The sequence below is a fragment of the Heloderma suspectum genome, chromosome 4 (assembly GCF_057233095.1).
Source record: "Heloderma suspectum isolate Gila_16-S chromosome 4, 16-S_ref, whole genome shotgun sequence".
Taxonomy (NCBI): Eukaryota; Metazoa; Chordata; class Lepidosauria; order Squamata; family Helodermatidae; genus Heloderma; species Heloderma suspectum.
Genome location: NC_139461.1, coordinates 80,079,010 through 80,098,448, shown reverse-complemented (window position 1 = coordinate 80,098,448; position 19,439 = coordinate 80,079,010). Strand labels below are relative to the sequence as shown.

At 38.5% G+C, this 19,439-nt stretch overlaps 1 protein-coding gene across 5 annotated transcripts in view; it reads right to left on the bottom strand.

Moving 5' to 3' along the window:
- Window positions 1-560: 560 nt before the first annotated feature.
- Window positions 561-19,439, bottom strand: part of ROCK1 (Rho associated coiled-coil containing protein kinase 1) — a 129,154-nt gene continuing 110,275 nt past the window's right edge. For 2 of the 5 annotated variants that reach the window (XM_084849731.1, XM_084849732.1), the window contains exons 29-34: window positions 18,227-18,315; window positions 15,735-15,813; window positions 15,339-15,600; window positions 13,614-13,818; window positions 7,025-7,081; window positions 561-2,036 (exon numbers count right to left, since the gene is read on the bottom strand). In XM_084849731.1, coding sequence (XP_084705857.1) covers window positions 2,033-2,036; window positions 7,025-7,081; window positions 13,614-13,818; window positions 15,339-15,600; window positions 15,735-15,813; window positions 18,227-18,315 — 696 coding nt within the window. In that variant the 3' untranslated portion in view covers window positions 561-2,032. Of the gene's footprint in view, window positions 2,037-7,024; window positions 7,082-13,609; window positions 13,819-15,338; window positions 15,601-15,734; window positions 15,814-18,226; window positions 18,316-19,439 lie in introns of those variants that run through there. The other 3 variants (XM_084849733.1, XM_084849734.1, XM_084849735.1) reach the window with 2 other exon arrangements.

Genomic DNA, 19,439 nt, shown 5'->3' with positions numbered 1-19,439 from the left:
GCCAGCACAGTCAGCTGCAGAATTGTGGGAGTTGTAGGATTTTTTTCTGTCTAAACATGCATAGGATTGCACCCTTAAATTCTTTTCCACTACTCATTGTCAATCCTCTCTGGCCATCCCTGTCTAATCTTCATTAGAGTCCGTGTTACTTCAGTATAGTGATAGAGCAATATCACTGACTTCTAGAGTGCAGAATAAGCTTGACATATTTTTCTATTAACCATGATTTAATTATAAATTAAAATACATGTAAAGATTATCTTTTAAGAGCTGTGTACCTGGTATAATTTCCTTTTGATGAAAATCATTATGTGCTTAGTAAATGGGATTTAACAATTCACATATCAAAATAAATTCTTCAAAATCCTATGAGAATTTTACTACTGTACCCTGTATTAAAATGTATTATGACAGTATAAAATGTAATTTTAAAAAGTATCAAGTTTGTATCAGATTTAAATATGCTGACAGTTGTTCATCTGTTTGTAAAGCATAATAATTTCCAAAACTTCCTAGGAAGTGTATTCTGGAGAAAAATACCACAGTCATTTTCAAAATAGTTCTTCCATAAATTAGTTTTATTTTGTATTAAATGAGCACGAGTTATTACTGTATTAATAATAGATATGCTTATTACATATCCATTAATGCAGGTTTCAACACCACTTGAAACATACAAATCGTCATGAAGACGAATCAGTTTTCCAGTGCTTCTTATTTAATACACAACCGCAAAGCCATTATAAATTACTGAAGAGGTATTTGGTTAAAAAATAAAATAAACCATACTGCTCATACCACAATAATATTCCTGCTACAATTCAAGAATTTAAAATGTATTCAATTCCTGTATTATCTGGAATTTTAAAGTGTTGTAGGTGTTTTATTTGTTTTCATGGTACAAGCATTTACTACCTTTTGTATTGTGAAAATATATCTTGATAACAGGCAGTTTCATTCAAAATTGTACACTTGAAAATGAAACGAGTTCCTACAATACTTTGATCAAAAAAACCCCCTGACACACAATAATAGGTATTTGAGATTTCTACACTTAATTGACATGGCAGTAAAATAATTCTCAGAATAAGGCACTAAAAGGACAACACCCATTAAAAGTGTTCTATTCATAATTTACATTTCAAACAGTGCATACAGTGTGAGTGTGTGTGTGTGTCTGTGTGTGTGCGTGCATGTATGTATGCTTACTGTAATTTGCACTTCAAATTGTTAATGCAATATGTTATACAAATTATAGAAAAATTATGTACCAAAATATGCTTCCAAACATGGTTGTTTTAACTGTTAGTTCTAATGCCTCTAGAAGTACAATTCTGTATGGCTTGGCAACAATGCATAGATTACATGTAATTACTCATGTTCTCCCCCTTTACAAATCTGCAGAATTAGTATTTTGTAAAGCAAAATATTTAACACTTTGAGCTGTCTCATGATGAATTATTAGCATTAATAACAATGCAGAAAAGGCACTGAAGTTCAAGTGATTATATGCAGCTTTGTTATCAAGCAAATTTTGCGGTTTTCTTTAGCACAGCTTCGAGTCTTCAAAAAAAAAAATCAGTTCTTCTCAGTTTGAGATACCTTCTTTCTATACTCAAATCTGTGCACTTATCCCAATATAAATACCCCTCCCACAGGGTAAGTAATCCTCTTATTCTCATTAATATGAGAAAAGCTCACTGCATTCCATCAAGACCAACAGGCATTTTTATTTTTTTGAAATCCAAAAAAGGCAGCACTTTAACCTTATACCTAGCTAAGCTTTATTTGCTTTTACTTGCATTACATAGTAATAATTAATCTAATCTATCTTAAGGCAAACCCGCAATAAGACACCCTCAGCGTGCTTTTTATGCCAAAGCAAGGAGGAGAGAGTAATAGCAGTCTTAGCCCTGAAGCCTGTGAAAGTTGCATTAGAAGGAACACCAGTCTGCATTGCTCTGTATGGTGAAGGAAGCCCAGCTTTCTCAGGCTGCACCATGCCAGATTCCGTTGAGCGCTGCATATATTGTTAACTGGATAAATGAAAGAGAGAAAAACAGTATTAGAACTGCTGTGATAATTTTGCATTACATCATATAGTTTAATAGGTCAATGTGATATTGCACGTCTCTCTCTCTCTCTCTGGAGTTTGTAAGTATAAGTCTATGGCTATGGTGGATTTGCATATGTGTGACGATTGGCTCAATGAATGAAGCGGGGAGTGAAGTGTGTGTGCTATATAAGCTGAATGCTGTGCTTTTGTGGGTCAGACAGGGATATGATTTGAGACAGGGTTTAGAACAGAGACAGGGTTATGATTTAATAGGGATCAGAGACAGGGAATTGATGTGTTTAAATTTGGAACTGTGGGAGAGAGGTCTGTGGTGATTTGTGAAGTGGTTGATTGTGAGTGCGATCTACAGTACTGTGTATGAGAGAATATACAATAATAGAACCATTAAGAGTTACTTGTTTATTATTCAACAACTTATTTGCTGTAGTTAATAAAGTTTATTTGTTTAACCAAATCCTATGCCTTCTGCTTTTGGCTATGTAAGGGGAAGGTAATAAAGGACACAGTACAGGTGATATTATAAACAAATGTGTTCTCACAGATAGAGGACTGAGTGTGGGTTGGACCTGAGCCTTAAAGGTCCTGGTGGCAGCGTGATTGTGTGTGCGGGGAAGGTGTTTCCTGCTTGGTGTGAGAAAGGCCATAGAGAATGGGTATTCTCACTTGGAAGGGGCAGGAATGCCACAGGCAACAATATTTTAACTCCTGTAAACTAGTTGGGCTGCTGTGGACTCCAGCAGCTGTTTAGAAAAAAGTTGTACAAATATTTCAAAGCAAACACAAACCATTTCATACTCCATATACTCCTCAATGATTATGGGGTCAGTTATCCTGTGTTGTTTCATCTCTCCTTCCCAACCTTTTCCATATTTTAAGCTATCAGGGGTATGACTTACCTAATGAAATGAATGGTGGGAAAGTGAATCTACCAAACTATCCCAAACAACTTCTAAAAATAGGGTATTTTCCCTGTTTAATAAAGTTAATTTTTTGTGGTTATACCACTTCAAGATCATTGGAGTAGATTTCTTCTGTTAATGTAAAAACAAAAACAACCCAACGATCTGTATGCTCCTGAGGTTACAAAAATCAACCAACCCATTAAAAGCACTGAAGCGGTTCATTGGGTTAAATCTTATCCTAGAAGTTTAATTCTGCTCCAAGTTGGCTTTATCTTGACACAGGAGTTGCCCCTCTCATAATGCAAATGTTCTACACTAATTTCTTGTTCATAATGTTATGGGGCAGGGGGGAATAATGATCTTTATCAGGTTACTGGGATTCATTGGACTACTTTCATTATTTAGTGTGAGGCCACTATTTCACCTAGGTATTTAAGTGATTTTTTTCTTTTGTTTTCTCCTCCAGAGTTTCCTGATGACCCAACAGAATTGTCTAGTTGGTAGGTTGTATGTTTTCCCCAGTCACATGTTTCTTGCCGCTAAGAAAACAAACAAATACCCAATGCTCTTTGCATGTGATTTGGGGTATAAAAAAAAAGAAGAAGTAATAATTAAAAACAAAACAAGACATTGAGGTCCATTATACACGTGCCAGTAACTTGCATAATTACCTATGCTGTAGTGCAGGTTGCCGTGTTGACCACACCCGGCATGTGGGGGTCGCTTTGTACTCGCTCTACAACCCACATGTGCAGTAGGGGTTGTAGTGTGGGTATGAAGCCACTCCCACCATGTCGCGCGTCAAGTTCGGACAACACAGCAACCTGTAATGCAACACGGGTAGTTATACAAATTCTGGTCAGTGTGTAGCATGCACAGGGGTGGCGGGAGAAGCTGCAATGGCTTCTTTTACCCCCATGATTGTCCAAACACCCCTAGAGACTGGGTTCGCACGACATGACAACCCATCGTGGGTGACAAGCCACAGTGGGTTGTCATGTTGTCTGAACCCAGACTGATTCTTGCAGGGTGACTTGTACGTGGACAACAAGCCACCCTGACAATCCATGGCTTGTTCTTGGGGTTGTTGTACTCACAATGGGATGGCGTGTTGTCAGAACCTGGACATGCCAACCCATCGTAGGTTGTGGGCATCAGGGAGCAAGCCACTCGGCAAGGGCAGCAGAAATCCTGCCACTCTTCATGATCACTTCCAGTGGCCCTTGCCAGTGACAGCCCCTCCAGCTGCGACAGGGAGTGAAAAAAAGGGGGTGCTCTTTTCTATGGAAAACAGTTGCTGGGGACTCAGGCAAGTGGAGATGCAAAGGAGGGCACCCCCAAGGTTCAGGACAACCTTTTGAATCCTGGGAATAACCTCGCTAAGGGCGTGATCTACACTGCATTTCCTCACCTGTCAACTGTCAAAAGCTGTCAAACCAGCCTATATACAGTCTAGTCTTGCCTGTTACCTTCTAAGTTTGACAGCTCAAACGTGCAAGGCAAGCTTGTATATTTTTGATATTTGCAGTTGTGCACTTGCACAACTCTGAACATCATCATCATCATGGGGGGGGCATTTGCGTGCATTCTCCGGGACCAGAAAAATGCAAAAAAATATTTCAGCCCTGATTTGTGCAAAAGAAAATAATTTTTTTTAAAGGCTCTGACCGTAACCGGGAATGTGCCTGGACCAGGGAGGGGGGGACTTGGTGGCACACAAGATGGGTTCTGCCACCAAGTCCCCTGAGATACCAGGTGGAGCCGGCTGGAGGACCAAGAGGGAAGGAGCGGAGTGGAACAACCCTTAGTGAGCCCAATTGTCTGCCAAGCTCACCGTGGGTTGTTCCGATGACAACCCACACTGCGCGGCTAATTTTGCAATGTTAGTTGTTGTGTCATGCAAACTCAGACAATATAAAATCCTGCAAATGTTTATGTATGTTTTTTGAAAGCATTCAAGCAGTATAACTCACTTTATTACAGGCCTATGCATAATCTAAAATAAAAACTTTGTAAAATAAGGATGTTCCTTATCTGTTCATAAATTTAACTGCAAATCATTTGTTAAGGTTTTTTTCCATTTTGTCAGAATAATCTTAAATTCATGTGTGGCTAATTTATGTAAGTGGATAAAGCTTATACTCAAAGTTAAAAAAGGCTAAAGGGTACTTTGCACTTTGTGGCATCAAGTTCTGAGTGTGAAGGAACTGTATTCCAAAAGAGGGGGAAAAATCTGATTATATATTTAACGGAAAATAATTTCTTTTGAGAGTCATAGCCAGCAAAACTAATTACTTTTTGACTATGCTATTATTTATATTCTCTCTCTCTCTCTCTCTCTCTTTTCCTGACTACTGTCTTAAGAAGCTTCTACAGGAATCAAGTTAACTTATAGTGTTGGAACAGTCTAACATTATACTGAGGTAACATGGTTGCTGTCTTAATGGGAGGTCATGTTTTTAAGAACAAAAACAGAGGTCACTGCTCAATATTTCAAGGAATGGTGGGAAACCATCAGACAGCGGGTCAGTCTGGCTTTTTGCAACTTGTTTTTGGGATTAATTTTGAGTCATCCTGATTTTGATCTTGCTCACTTCCATGGGTCTGTCAGCTAGAGTTTCTAACATATGGGAAAGGTCCAGCTCAAATGGTGCTTCCTATAGCCTACCATGGGTTGGAGCTTTATGTAGAGAAAAGAAATTAAAAAGCAATAATTGGCTGACAAACCTACTCTGCCCTAAAACAAGATGCACCAGGTTTTCCAAGATGTATTTGCATTAGTGTGGATTGCTGTCCAACTTCCCATACTACAATTACTAGACACCCTAACTGGAACAGTTCATGCCTGCTACTTCTGTGTTTATCTCCTGAGCAGTCACAAAGTTGCAGTGTAACTCCTCTGAGGAGCTTGCTTTTAGGTAGCAAAGCCTATGATGTCCACTTCAAGGCAGGTGAGAATAGGGGAAAACTCCTGATATCTTCTCCATATTTCCTACAGAAGCCTCTTTCAAAAAATTGCAGCTTCCTTTCAAACAGAGCAGAAGAAAGAGGTGCAAAAGAGGGAACAAATGGAGGGCATTTCATTTGATAGCATGCTATAGTTAAAAGACATTTAAAAGGCCTGGGTGAATAATAAGGCAATCACCAGCTGCCAAAAAGACCAGAAAGATGGCACCAAGTGAAAGATGGCACCAAGGGGAAAGCTGTTCCATAACTGGGGTGCTATGACTGAAAACACCCTCTCTTTATAGGGCACCCAAGTCACATTTACTGGTAGGAGTACTTGGAACAGGGCCTCTGAAGAAGATCTTAAGGTTCAGGTAGGTATATATAGGAGGCGGCAGTCTTTCAGGTAAGCTGATCCCAGCTAATTTAGGGCTTTAAAGGTTAAAACCAGCACTTTAAATTGGGCCTGGAAACAGATTCAGAGCCAGTGCAGTTGACAAAGCACAGGCGTAATGTCAAAGTGCCCAGTTCCAGTTAATAATCCTACGGCCCTCTTCTGCAACACAATTACAACCATTAAATATTGTGAAACTGCCACTGAATGGGAATATTTTACCAATCCCATCTTGGATATCTAACTTACTCAAGAAATACAGTCAGTTTTAAGCACTGTCCTCGGTATTTTAATGTTGGTCACAGTTAACACATACCTTTCTCAGATTAGCATACATTCACCATAAGATTAGAGAAGAGTTAGAAAGTACATTAAGGAAATGTATTTTCCTCAAGAATGGACTCCATCACCATGGTATATTCTACACAGTAGAATGAAGACTGTTGTGAGGATAGAAATACTGTTTTGTTACAAACAGTATCAAGAGGTGAAAAGAATGCAGCTAACAAAGGTTGAGCAAATGATCTGTAAGGATCAGAGTAAGAGAAAGCAACAGACCTCTACAAAAATAACAGTTTGAGAAATAATATTAGTTTTCTTATTCTAAGAAAGCTCCTTCTTTCTTACTGGAAGAAAGCACCTCTGCTTTCTTACTGTTGTCACATGACACAAGTGCCAGTGGGTTTAAAAGCAAGTGCTACTCACCAGTAACTTGAATTCTCTGAATGGGTAATGTCCCCCACAGATCCATAGTCCTTTGACCTATTGAAATTTTAGAAATTAACATTTCACGACGATTTCCTTATGTGCTGGGTGCTGATTGAATGAAAAAATGATGGTCTAGGAGAAGTGATCTGAATGCTAATACTGAATAAACACCAAGACCTAGTCTAAAATTTCAACTCATGGACACTGGAAAAAAGAAACAAATGAGATGTTTGGCAAGAAGAACATTTCTTTCCCCGCCCTCCATTGGCGGTTTTGTGCCTCCCAAATAATGAATAAGTAGGCTATATTAAGAGATGGTAACTTTTAAATGCTCAGGGCCCAAGAAATGAGATTCACAGATGCAGGATCTAAGAATATAACTGAATGTTATAAAGAAAACCTAAAAGAAACAGGCAATTCTAAATACTGTAGACCATGGTAGCAAGCTTTGTTTTTGTAGAAAAACAGGTAATTTTCTCTTTGAGCCAACTGATGAACTGCAGACTGTCTTTTAGAATATATGCATTTCTGACAAAGAAAAATCATTGTCCAGAAAGTCATTAAATAGCCCCAGGAAAATGAAATTAAATCTAGTATAAAATTATTAACTAGTACTAAATTATATTTCTTTTATTTCTTCCTCAGCTCTCCAAAATGCTCAAGGCAACCTAAACTTCATAAAATCATACATTTGTAAAACCAGGAACATCAAAATACAATGCCAGTAAAAACAACCTCATCCACAGCATAGTATATTTTGGGATGTTCAGAAGCATCACCAACTGAACTACCTTAGAGGCCTTATATTTTTTAAAGACACAAATATTTGGCCTAGCATTTCTAGTATTTGTGACTCTTAGGTCCCAGGTCCAAACAAACTTACACGCAAGTTCATCTAACGGGCTCCAGTGATATTCAAGTATAAGCACTTAAGATTAAGATCAGAGCATCTCTGTTCACAATTTAGTCTGCTAGTGAATTTAGCACAATTTAGTCTGCTTGTTTTAATGTTGTATGTTTCAAGTTATCCAAATATATATTAATAAATGTTAGACAAATCATTCCCTCAACTTTCTTAAGAGTAAATTATAGAGAAATCCAAATTTCAAATATATATCAATCTCTTTCTGGTAACGTTCCCTACAATTAAAGCTTAATTCACAGAAATCAGAAGATAAAACAAGCACGCCTATCACAAGTGTCATTTTTAGATGAAGTAACACCCTACATGATGGAGAACCCTGTCCATGGCTAGGAAGACAATCTCAATAAGCGTACTGCCCTTTGTCAACTAGGGAGTAAAAACAAATTATGAAATGCTGAGGATGATTCAAAATTATCTGGGTAAAGTGAATCTACAGTTTGAAATTCCATGAGATTAATGAGAAAAGGAGTCCAAGATTGGTGGGAGTTTTTAAAAAAGGAAATTCTAAAGGCACAATTACAAACAATTCCAACAAGAAAAAAAGGTGGAAGACAACAGAAGAAGCCAATGTGGCTTCACAAAAAGCTGAGAGATGACCTGAAAACAAAAAAGGACACATACAGGAAGTGAAGAGATGGCCAAGCAACAAAGGAAGAGTACAGGCAGGTAGCACAGAATTGCAGGGATGGCATCAGGAAAGGTAAAACTGAGAATGAGCTGAGGTTAGCGAGGGATGCTAAAAGCAACAAAAAAGCTTTATTTAGCTACGTGCATAGTAAAAGACAGAGGAAAGAAATGGTGGTTCAGCTATTAAATAAGGATGGCATAATGATAAAAGCTGACAAAGAAAAGGCAGAAGTGCTCAATTCCTACTTTGGCTCAGTCTTCTCCCAAAAGAGAGTCTATGAGCCTCCTGGCAAAGGCGAAGTACAGGCTGAAGGGGCAGGACTGCAGCTAATGACTTTGAATGAGTTCAAATCTCCAGGGCCAGATGAACTGCACCCTAGAGTAATAAAGGAACTGGCAGAAGAACTCTCAGAACCACTGTCTATTATCTTTGAGAAATCATGGAGGACGGGTGAAGTGCCAGATGACTGGAGGAGGGCTAATGTTGTCCCTATCTTCAAAAGGGGCAAAAAGGAGGAACCTGGGAACTACAGAACAGTCAGTCTGACATCAATCCCTGGGAAAATCTTGGAGCAGATTATAAAGCAATCCATCTGTAAGCACCTTGAAAACAATGCAGTGAAAACAATGAAGCCAAGATGGATTTGTCAAGAACAAATCCTGCCAGATGAATCTGATCTCAGTTTTTGATCAAGTAACCTCCCTTGTGGACTGTGGGAATGCTGTGGACATAATATACCTTGACCTCAGCAACGCTTTCGACGAAGTGTCCCATGATATCCTGATGAGCAAATTAGCTCAAAGTGGGCTAGATGAAACAACAATCAGGTGGATCCACAGTTGGCTACAGAATCGGACTCAAAGAGTACTTATCAATGGGATCTTCTCAAACTGGGGAGAGAGGTAACGAGCAGGGTACCGCAGGGCTCAGTCCTGAGCCCAGTGCTCATCAACATTTTTATTAATGACTTGGAGGAGGAGGTGCAGGGAACGCTGATCAAATTTGCAGATGATACAAAATTGGGTGGGGTAGCTAATATTTTGGAAGATAGAAACAAAATTCAAAGTGATCTTGATAGACTGGAGCGCTGGGCAGGGAACAACAGAATGACATTTAATAGGGATAAATGCCAAGTTCTACACCTAGGAAAAAGAAACCAAATGCACAGTTACAAGATGGGGGATACGTGGCTGAACAACACTACAAGCAAGAAGGATCTTGGAATTGTTGTCAATCACAAGCTAAATATGAGCCAACAATGTGATGTGGCTGCAAAAAAGGCAAATGCTCTTTTGGGCTGCATTAATAGAAGCATAGCTTCCACATCCTGGGAAGTACTAGTTCCCCTCTACTCAGCACTGGTTAGGCCTCATCTGGAGTACTGTGTCCAGTTTTGGGCACCACACTTTAAGAAGGATGCAGACAAGCTGGAGAGGGTTCAGAGGAGGGCAACAAAGTTGATCAGGGGACTGGAAACAAACCCCTATGAAGAGAGACTGAAAGAACTGGGCATGTTTAGCCTTGAGAAGAGAAGACTGAGGGGAGATATGATAGCACTCTTCAAGTACTTGAAAGGTTGTCACAGAGAAGAAGGCCAGGATCTCTTCTTGATCATCCCAGAGTGCAGGACACGGAATAATGGGCTCAAGTTACAGGAAGCCAGATTCCGGCTGAACATCAGGAGAATCTTCCTGACTGTTAGAGCAATACGATAATGGAACCAATTCCCTAGGGAGGTGGTGGGCTCTCCCATTCGTTCGAGATGAGGCTGGACAGCCATCTGTCAGGGATGCTCTGACTTGGATTCCTGCACTGAGCAGGGGGTTGGACTCGATGGTCTTGTAGGCCCCGTCCAACCCTACTATTCTACGATTCTATGATTCCACCAAAGACCATGATGCTAAGGGAGAAACCAACTGAAAAGAACATGAATGAACAAAGAGAAGTTTTGTAGCTGGTTATCTGGCCAGATAATATGTATTCATACAGATGTACACTGACATTTATGTATAGAAACATGAGGATCAGAATTCAGGATACATGACTGAAGCTTTAGTGAAGAAAAATATAAGGCTAGAATGGATGAGTAAAAAATGCCCCCCTGCCCCCGAGAGCATCAGTTCAGCCACAACTTTTAATATTTAGCCTCTTACGTTATTATTCCAGTAGTTGACCCAACAATCAGTGCATTTTTCTTTCTGGATCAGATTTTCTCTCACAATTTCATTGACTGGGCTCGGACAACATGCCGCAGCTTGTTGTGGGTTATTGCATATGCCGTGCCCGCTCAGAGGTTATCATGTTGTGTGAACCCAGCAAGCGTGGTTTATGCAAGGGTTGCTTAACACATGCTCACCGGGTTCACATGACACAACACCCCCCAAGTAGGGGTTGCCTATTCAAAATGGCATCCACATGCGTTGAAGCCTCACTGTGGGTTGTAACCATGGTGGGCTGTCATGTCATGTGAACAACCTTACTGTCTACCTTATCCTGGCAGTCAGAAAATATGGCTTCTATCAAATATTTTATAAAGAGGACAACTGCTTTTTTCAATATTAGAGTGACTATAAATTATCCCTAGCATGCCATCCATAAAACACAAAAAGGCTGAGGGTGCTTCACTGAAGAATGCAAAACCTCAAGGACTGTGTACCAAAATATAACTGAAGAAGTCTTTACATTAATACAAAATATACAAAATGTGTATACAAATGCAAAGTAAACAAAAATGGGTCCGAACTGAGGAATATGACAAAGTGAAGCAAATGTCTTTGTTCTTAGAAAAAAGATCTTTTGAAGCTTAAAAGGTACTGTCACAGTTGAGTTTATATGACTTCTAGGTTTTTGGTGGTAGAATCAGCAAGGAGGAACTACAAGAATCCATGTTCAATAAGACTTGAGTAAGCCACACACGAACCAAAACTAATGGAATGGAATGATGAAAGAGACAGAATGGAAGAAAGACCAAGGAATACAAAATAGCAGTACTATCCTAAATAAGTCCAAAAACAGATACCAGTGCTTTAAAACAAGGTATGATGCCCATGTGATAAATTCACCATTGAGTGTTGTTAACATACAAGCTGAGATGATGCTCTAAGGGAAATTAAAACATTACTACAGAAGTATTTTGTTTTATTTATCTCAGACAATTTACATAGTTCATAAGGGAGCAGCTTAAGGAGAGACTGTTCAAATGTGGTGTTTACTCAAGTATGTTTGGCTTCTACGGTGTTATTTTTCCTCAAATGTCATTTCATTTTAATATCCCAGGGAGAACGAAAGGTCATTAGTTACATCACAGAGGAGTGGACAATTTTCTTTGGCGGGAACACTTCGTCATTTGTCAATAAGAAAACTTTCACACATCACTATTTTTAGGTGTACACCTATAGGTTTAAAAATCCACAAGCATATCTTTTCTTATTAAAATGGGTAAAGTAAATAAAGTTGGAAAGCGCTTTTCACATAAACGTTCTAAATAAATGGTTAAGAATAATATGCACTCTATTATGGTTTACATAAAGGAATATTTACCAACATCAATGATACAGGAGTAGTTCACATGTAATGAGCATGACATACAAACCTGGAGCACTGGGTGGTTTAGGGGCTAAACAACCCAGCGGTTAGCCCAAAAACAAACCCTAAACAACCCAGTAGTCTGGGTTCGTACATCACGCTCACAACTTATGATCCGGCCAATCATAGGTTGTTGATTAAAAGCAGAAGCGAGGAGCATGCAGGATGCAGCACACATGCTCACTTCCACTCATGTATGGCAAGCTGTGGATTAATTAATGCACGATTTGCCATTATGTGCAAACTGGGTCACAGATTTATTATCAGGATACCTTGTTGAAAACTTTGACCAGAATACAAAAGAGTGTAGCAAAGAGTTATATAATACTGAAGCTCAAACATCCTTTAGCATCTGGATGTTGTTAGTTTAAATAGTCAGCAACAAAGGGGTGTTCGGAAGATTGCAGGGGGAAAAGAAACCATCATGGCTTCTCCCCCTGCCTCCGCACATGTGTGCCCATCTTTGACATAATTAGCTGTGCTGCAGCACAGCTTGGCGTGTCATCTGAACCGAGCTTGTAGCACAGTGGGGATGGCTTTGTACCCGCCCTACAACCCTTGCTGCAAGTAATGGGTTGTAGGGTGGGGATGAAGTTACCCCGCCACACTGCATGTTGGGTTTGGACGACACGCCAACCCATACTGCCAGGCGGGTAGTTATGTAAATGATGGGGGGGCACGCAGCGGCAGGAGGAGAACCCCCTGGTGATCATCTGAACCCAGACTATGAGGCAAAACCCTGATGAAACAAGTATGAACAAATTCTTAGGGGGAAATTAAGAGTTACTGAAGCAGTTCCAATTCCCACCATGTTCTGAGTACATTCCTCTTATTGAGGGAAATATGTTTAAAAATAAACATTTCATAATGTATACTGAAAATGTCTACAGATGATTATATTGAAAAGTAAGGTGCTTTTTCTGGGAAAGAATGATAAAAGACTCTTTCTTAATTTGTTGATGGGTCAAACCAGATTAGGATGGACTAAACAGGGTAGATGGAAAGAGAGGATGGACTTTGTAAGTTTATTTTAAAGGACTATAATTGTTTTTAAAACTGTCAGTACAATAAAAGACCAATAACCTTTACAAATAGAAAAAAGAATGATAAAAACATACATTTATATACTGAAATGTTTATCTTTAAAGTTATACACCGTGAAGAACAATTTGCTCAAAATGTACTAGGATTTAAAAATCTCTTCAACAAATTCTGTATCTACAACAGTTGTTGCTACTAGTTAAGTGCATCTAAAATAAGATTTGCTGTATTACAAAAACAGTGTCTCCAGTTATAAAATGTCCTTAAGTCAGAACCAGATTTAAACACATAACTTTATCTGTATGTGGTGTATCTAGGTGACACGGCACTGTTCAGATAAGCCAGGTTTTTTACATACAGACTTTCCTGTTAAAAAAGGATTAAAACTTAGTCCATTCATGTCTCACCTAGCTTTTCCAGAAGCATTCTTAACTTTTCTGAATGACTGATTTGCTGAGGACCTTGTGGAAAGAGTTCTGGGAGAAGCACGGACAAAAGTGGATGGTGGCGTTTTGGGGATCTTCTTTACTAAATGAGAAACCCATTTCTTTTGATCTTCTTGACAGGATGCCAATAACAACATATCTCTTGCAGAAGTTACATCATAACTCACTATAAAAGAGAAAAAAAGAATACAGGAACTAAAATCAGGGCATAATAATACAAACATCACAATCACTGGTTCGTTTATGAAACTACAATACTTTTTTTTAAATTATGGTCGATAGTATTTTATTTGTGTTGGATTTCTTTTTCTTGTATTAGTTTGGATACCTAATTTAAAGAAAGGCAATTCAGATATATTAAAAATTAGGGCTCCAATATTTACTCAATTAATTAATTAAAACATTTCATTGATTAAAAGGTAACCTTCACTAAAGTTGGTCAGATTTTAAAATGGTTTTACAAACTACTATTAATATGTGTATAAATACAAATACTTTTAACATTGGAAGCACCATCAAGAAGGTCATTTCCTCCTGTCCATCAGAGCGGTGGGATTGCATCTTTATTCTTTATGTATTTAATGCATTTCTGAATCACCCCTCCACTCAATGAGCGTTCAAGGCAATTTACAATAAAATTATAAAATCAAAAGAATACAACAATTCTAAACAAAACAGTATACACTATTCTCTGCAGATAGGTGAAAAGATTTCCTACAGTAAAAGTGGAAGCTAGAATCTTTCCAAGAATATTAACTTTCTCTTAAAGCTAAAACTGCTGAAACACTTCTACATCTTCAGGAAACAATAGAGAATTTCAGCTTTAGTCATTTAGGCACATAGCTGTTATGATGCTTAAAAGTATTAATCAGCATCTTCTAAATAAAAACTAAGATTAAGAGCCTTGGAGACCAATCCTATGCAGAATCTGGTATGTCTAATTGTGCTGGTTCTTTAAAATTTGTTAATTTTCAAAGTCTCCAGTCCTACCTTACCCAGTATTTCCCCCATATGATTCCCCCTTCCTTCTTTATCTACCCAAAGTTCAAAAGCTTAAATTTTCAAATCAGAATTATGCAACTTAAACAATCTTGTACAACATTCATATACGAGAAAAGTTTATGTGTTTATGTTAGGAGACTAGCTATGAGCCAGAGAGCCTGAGGTTCAAAATAGGCTTGTTATTCCACATAGTGTGCTGGGTTGCTGAAGGTAAAAAGTCCCAGGGTGCACACAACTTTTCTCTTCCACTCTAGGAGTTACAATGCACATCTTATGTTTGTCTACTTGGAAGACCCACCATATTAACTGAGACATACTCTACTGTAAGTGTGTTTAAAACTGCAGCCTTAGTTCAAAAATTGAATCTTTAAAACATATTCCAAATCCTCCAGTAATTTATGTAAATGAAATTGAAAGTGTTATGGTTTATGTCAAGTAATTTAAAGAACAATGGGTTGGATCCAGACTAACAGTGCAATCCTATGCTCAATGTGACTTACCCCCATGTATTTGTGTATAGGATTGCACCTAAATTGGTTGAACTTAAGTCCCACTGGAATCAATGGGACAAGGTGATCATTATTAAAGTCCAACTGATTTCAAATGGGACTCAGTTCAACTAATTTAGTCTGGATTCAACCCATAATTAGTTTAAAATAAAAATGTAGTCAAACTGTTCCTTACCTTTACATGGTGCAATTAATTCCTCTTTTTTATCCAAGTGATCTTTATGGCATTTAACATGGCATCGCCGACATTCTACTGCTGGGGGTGGCTTAAATACATGCCAGAGGGGCTTGGCACAGGCCTCACAGTTGGCTGGAAAGTGGTATAATGTTGGGATAAATTCATGACCTTTATGATTCAGAAAATTTGTCTTCTCTGCTGGCTGCACTGGTTCTACTTCCAAATCTTTTCTGCATTCACCCTCATTGGCATATAGAATCTGAGCAAAAAATATATACATAGCAGTGTGTATGTACAGTATATGTGTGTGTGTGTATGTATATATATATATATTTCAATTAAGATGGACAAATTGTTTAAATTTTAAATTCAATATATGCAAGTTGTTGTTACCTGGAATATTTTGGGAATTTCTTCAGTTTCTGCTCTATATACATCTCCCTGTGTTACTGGTCGAACATGGAACAATTTACTGAAATCGAATAAACATTGCATTATTTTAATAAAAACTATTACAACTGAGCAAACACAGTATACATTAATTTGCCCGCAGTAGGGTGAGGAAGCACCCTATATAACACCTGGGGTTTCCACCAACATACAATGTTACTCTGGTGATTCTCGCAGCAAATAGAAAGTATGTGTGAGAAGTGTAGATTTGTAAACATCACTGTACACACATCAGGAAGATGTAGGTGAGAGGTTCACTGGTGTTTGAGGATGCTCAACTGATTTTCAAACTTTGTGTGTTTCTTGCAGGAAAAACTGGTGTGACATGTGAACATGTACATATGTAAAATATGGAACCATTCCACCTACTGAAGGGACCAACATGCTCAAGTGAAATGCTCATAAGAATATTTGAGCCTATCTATTGACAAAAACTTAAATATAAAAATAAATTTTAAGGCCCATATCGTGTTACTCACTAGACAAGATTTATTAATGAAGATGGATAACAAGTGGCCTTATTTTAAAAAAATCTTATTGATATTGATTGTATGACATGAACTGAAATGCACAACATATTGATACAATCATCACTTGATGAAAAAGCCCTCTTTGGGAGGCAGTTTTGGTGTTCTACATTAAGAGGGTTGGATCTAGGGAGTCAACTTCCTATTATATCCTCCCCACTGCAGCCCCCACTACTTTTCTGTGGCATACTGCAATGGGAAGGAAGAATCAGTGGTCTGGGGATTGGGGGATGACTTTATATGAGCTGAACTGCCATTCTGCTTACACAAGGCACCTCAGAATCCAACCCAGAGTATTTACAAATGAAGAAAATGCAGATGCCATTAGAATCCAAGTAAATGTATGCCATTCCTTTTTATTGATGAAGTAAAAAAATATTGATAATCTATAACTAATTGCCAGCATCAGTTCATAACTTTCTTATGGGAAAAGCACAGCAACTTACAGTAATTTCACAGCACATTATTGCTATTCCCCAGTCATGGAAATAAATTAAGATACATATATGACTTTTCTAAACTTTAAAGAATTCTCACCTGGTTAATACATAGTTCTGGGTTCATATATAACAAACCAGGATTCAACAACCCATACTCTGGGTTGTCGTTATGTGTGAACCATGTCAAAGTCTAGAATGCTAAAAAGTGTTTTAGAATTTTTAACTCCTTAAATCACTTTAAAAAATAAAAAAATCCTTGCACCGGGAACACACCAACCTGAGTTTCGGGGTGGGGGTAAAAATGCATTGAATATGACATGTTAGCAGTGCTGAATATGCATTCAGCTCGATTACTGTCACCACCATGTATAGGTTTTTAAATGACCAATTCTGTCCTATGTAGATATTATAACAAAAATGTTACTTATGGAAGCAGTAGTAGCAGAACACTACTCGCTTCTTCCAAAACTACCACTGAAGGGCCATGTTGGTACCCACTAAAAGGCAATTCCTGTGTGCATGGAGGTTTGGGGTATGGATTCTCCTTCAAGCAGCCTAAACAATAAGGCTAATACTATGAGGAAGCAAATACTACAATAATTCCTAAAGAGAGTAAGGAGCACCTGTTCCTTTTAGACAGCTATTGCACACCCTTATTCCTACGTTTGTTTTGTGCTTCTGTTGATTAAACAATACTTTAAAATCTTCATATGAAAGAAAAATTTCAGATGCATTGTCCAGGTTTCACATAGTGTGAAAGTATTTTTAAACACTAGATTGGAAACAAACTAGGATGACCAGCTGAACCATGAGGTATTCAGACTGTGTCCAAATGGGGGAGTGCACTCCCTCAGATGTTCATTTCAAAAGCTTTGATGGCCAGAACTATCACCACTCACAAGCTAGATTTTTGTCCCCATGTGATAAAGCTAACAGGTTGGATCCAAAGTACGGCTTAAAGGAGATCTGCTCGCACTGGAGGAAGAAGGCAATTTACATGGTTCCTCTACCACCTGCAGCCCCATGCCTCCTGAAAAGCTGTTCTGGACTGCTGGATCTTCTAGAGAGCATGAGAGGCAACGTATGAGGAAGACGAATTAGCGAAGATTGCCTCCTCATTGTCCTCCTCCAGTGGAGAGTCTCCACTGGATCCTGGTGGTGTCTGTAAATGGAAGGAGCCATTCCATTCACAGAATGGCAAATCTGGACCCAACCCACTGGGTCCAGTGTATCAGAAGATTATAGTCGTTTACATTTTGTTAAATTGTAGCCATATATGAACTAGCATTTTAAAACTGAAAAAAAGACCAAACATAACATTTTATTTGAAAAGCTGGGAAAATGAAACTCAAATCACTTCATTATTTGATTCAAGTTTCCAAATCCATTATCTGTCATCAATATGCTTCTTTATTTAAAAACTTCTCTTGCTAGTTTGCTATCTCAAACTGTTATTAGAAGAACGTACTCTATATCCAATACCATGGATGGATTAGATTGTTCTTTGTCCTGTTCGTCATTATAGAACAAAATCTTTCTGCTGCTTACCACAACATACTGAAAAAAAGGGAAAGGAAAGAAACTGTTAATATATATATATATATATATATACTTAAGGCACATAATAAAAGGCAGTTCTATCCACCTATTCCTCTCAGTACAAAGGAAAGGCAAGCCATGGTTTGGCATTACAGGCATCAGCAGGCACAAGCACTGGGTTCACACCCTCCCCCCTCCCCCTTATATGCCAGGATTAGAGACTTCTGATCCTGGTTTGGAGCAAAATATAGATTGCCATATTTCATCCAGACCCAACAAACTATGATTTGCGCATGGCAGAAAGAGAGAGTATGCAAGCCTGAAGTGTGGTGTCACATCTAAGTAGCCTCAGAGGTTTTGTACATTTGTCACTTGTAAATTAGACAGCCCATGTAGTAGTTAGAGTCTTGGCCTAGGACTGGGGTGACCTATAGTGGCAAGAAAAATTTTGTGAACTCCTTAGGACTGTCACATATTTCCAGCCTAAAATGTTATTAGAACCTAATCTAACCTCATAATCCTATATAGAGAACAGATAATCTGATTGAACAAATGACATGAAAACATGATGCTTTTTCAACATTTATTTATCCACAACTGATTCAACATTCAATATCCATGTGTGAAAAAGTAAATAAACCTTTAGATTCAGTACCTGGTGGCACCCCCTTGAGCAGTAATGACTTCAAGGTAAATGTTTCCTGTACCTGTTAGTCAGTCTCTCCCATCGGTTTTGAGGGATTTTGGCCCATTCCTCCTTACAGAACTGCTTCAACTCAGTGACATTTGAGGGTTTCCTTGCATGGACTTCAGGTCCTGCCACAATGTTTTGATGAGGTTTAGGTCCGGACTAGGCCATTATAAAACATGGAATTTCTTCTTCTGTAGCTATTCTTTTGTAGATCTGCTTGTATGTTTAGGATCACTGTCTTGTTGCAAAGCTGCTTTTGGTTCAGCTTCAGCTCACGGACGGATGGCCTGACATTCTCCTCTAGAATCTTCTGATACACTGCAGAATTCATGGTTGTATCAATGATGGCAAGCAGTCCAGGTCCTGAGGCAGTAAAGCAAGCCCACACCATCACATTACCACTGGTTGGGATGAGGTTCTTCTGTTTGAACTCAGTGTTAGTTCTTTGCCA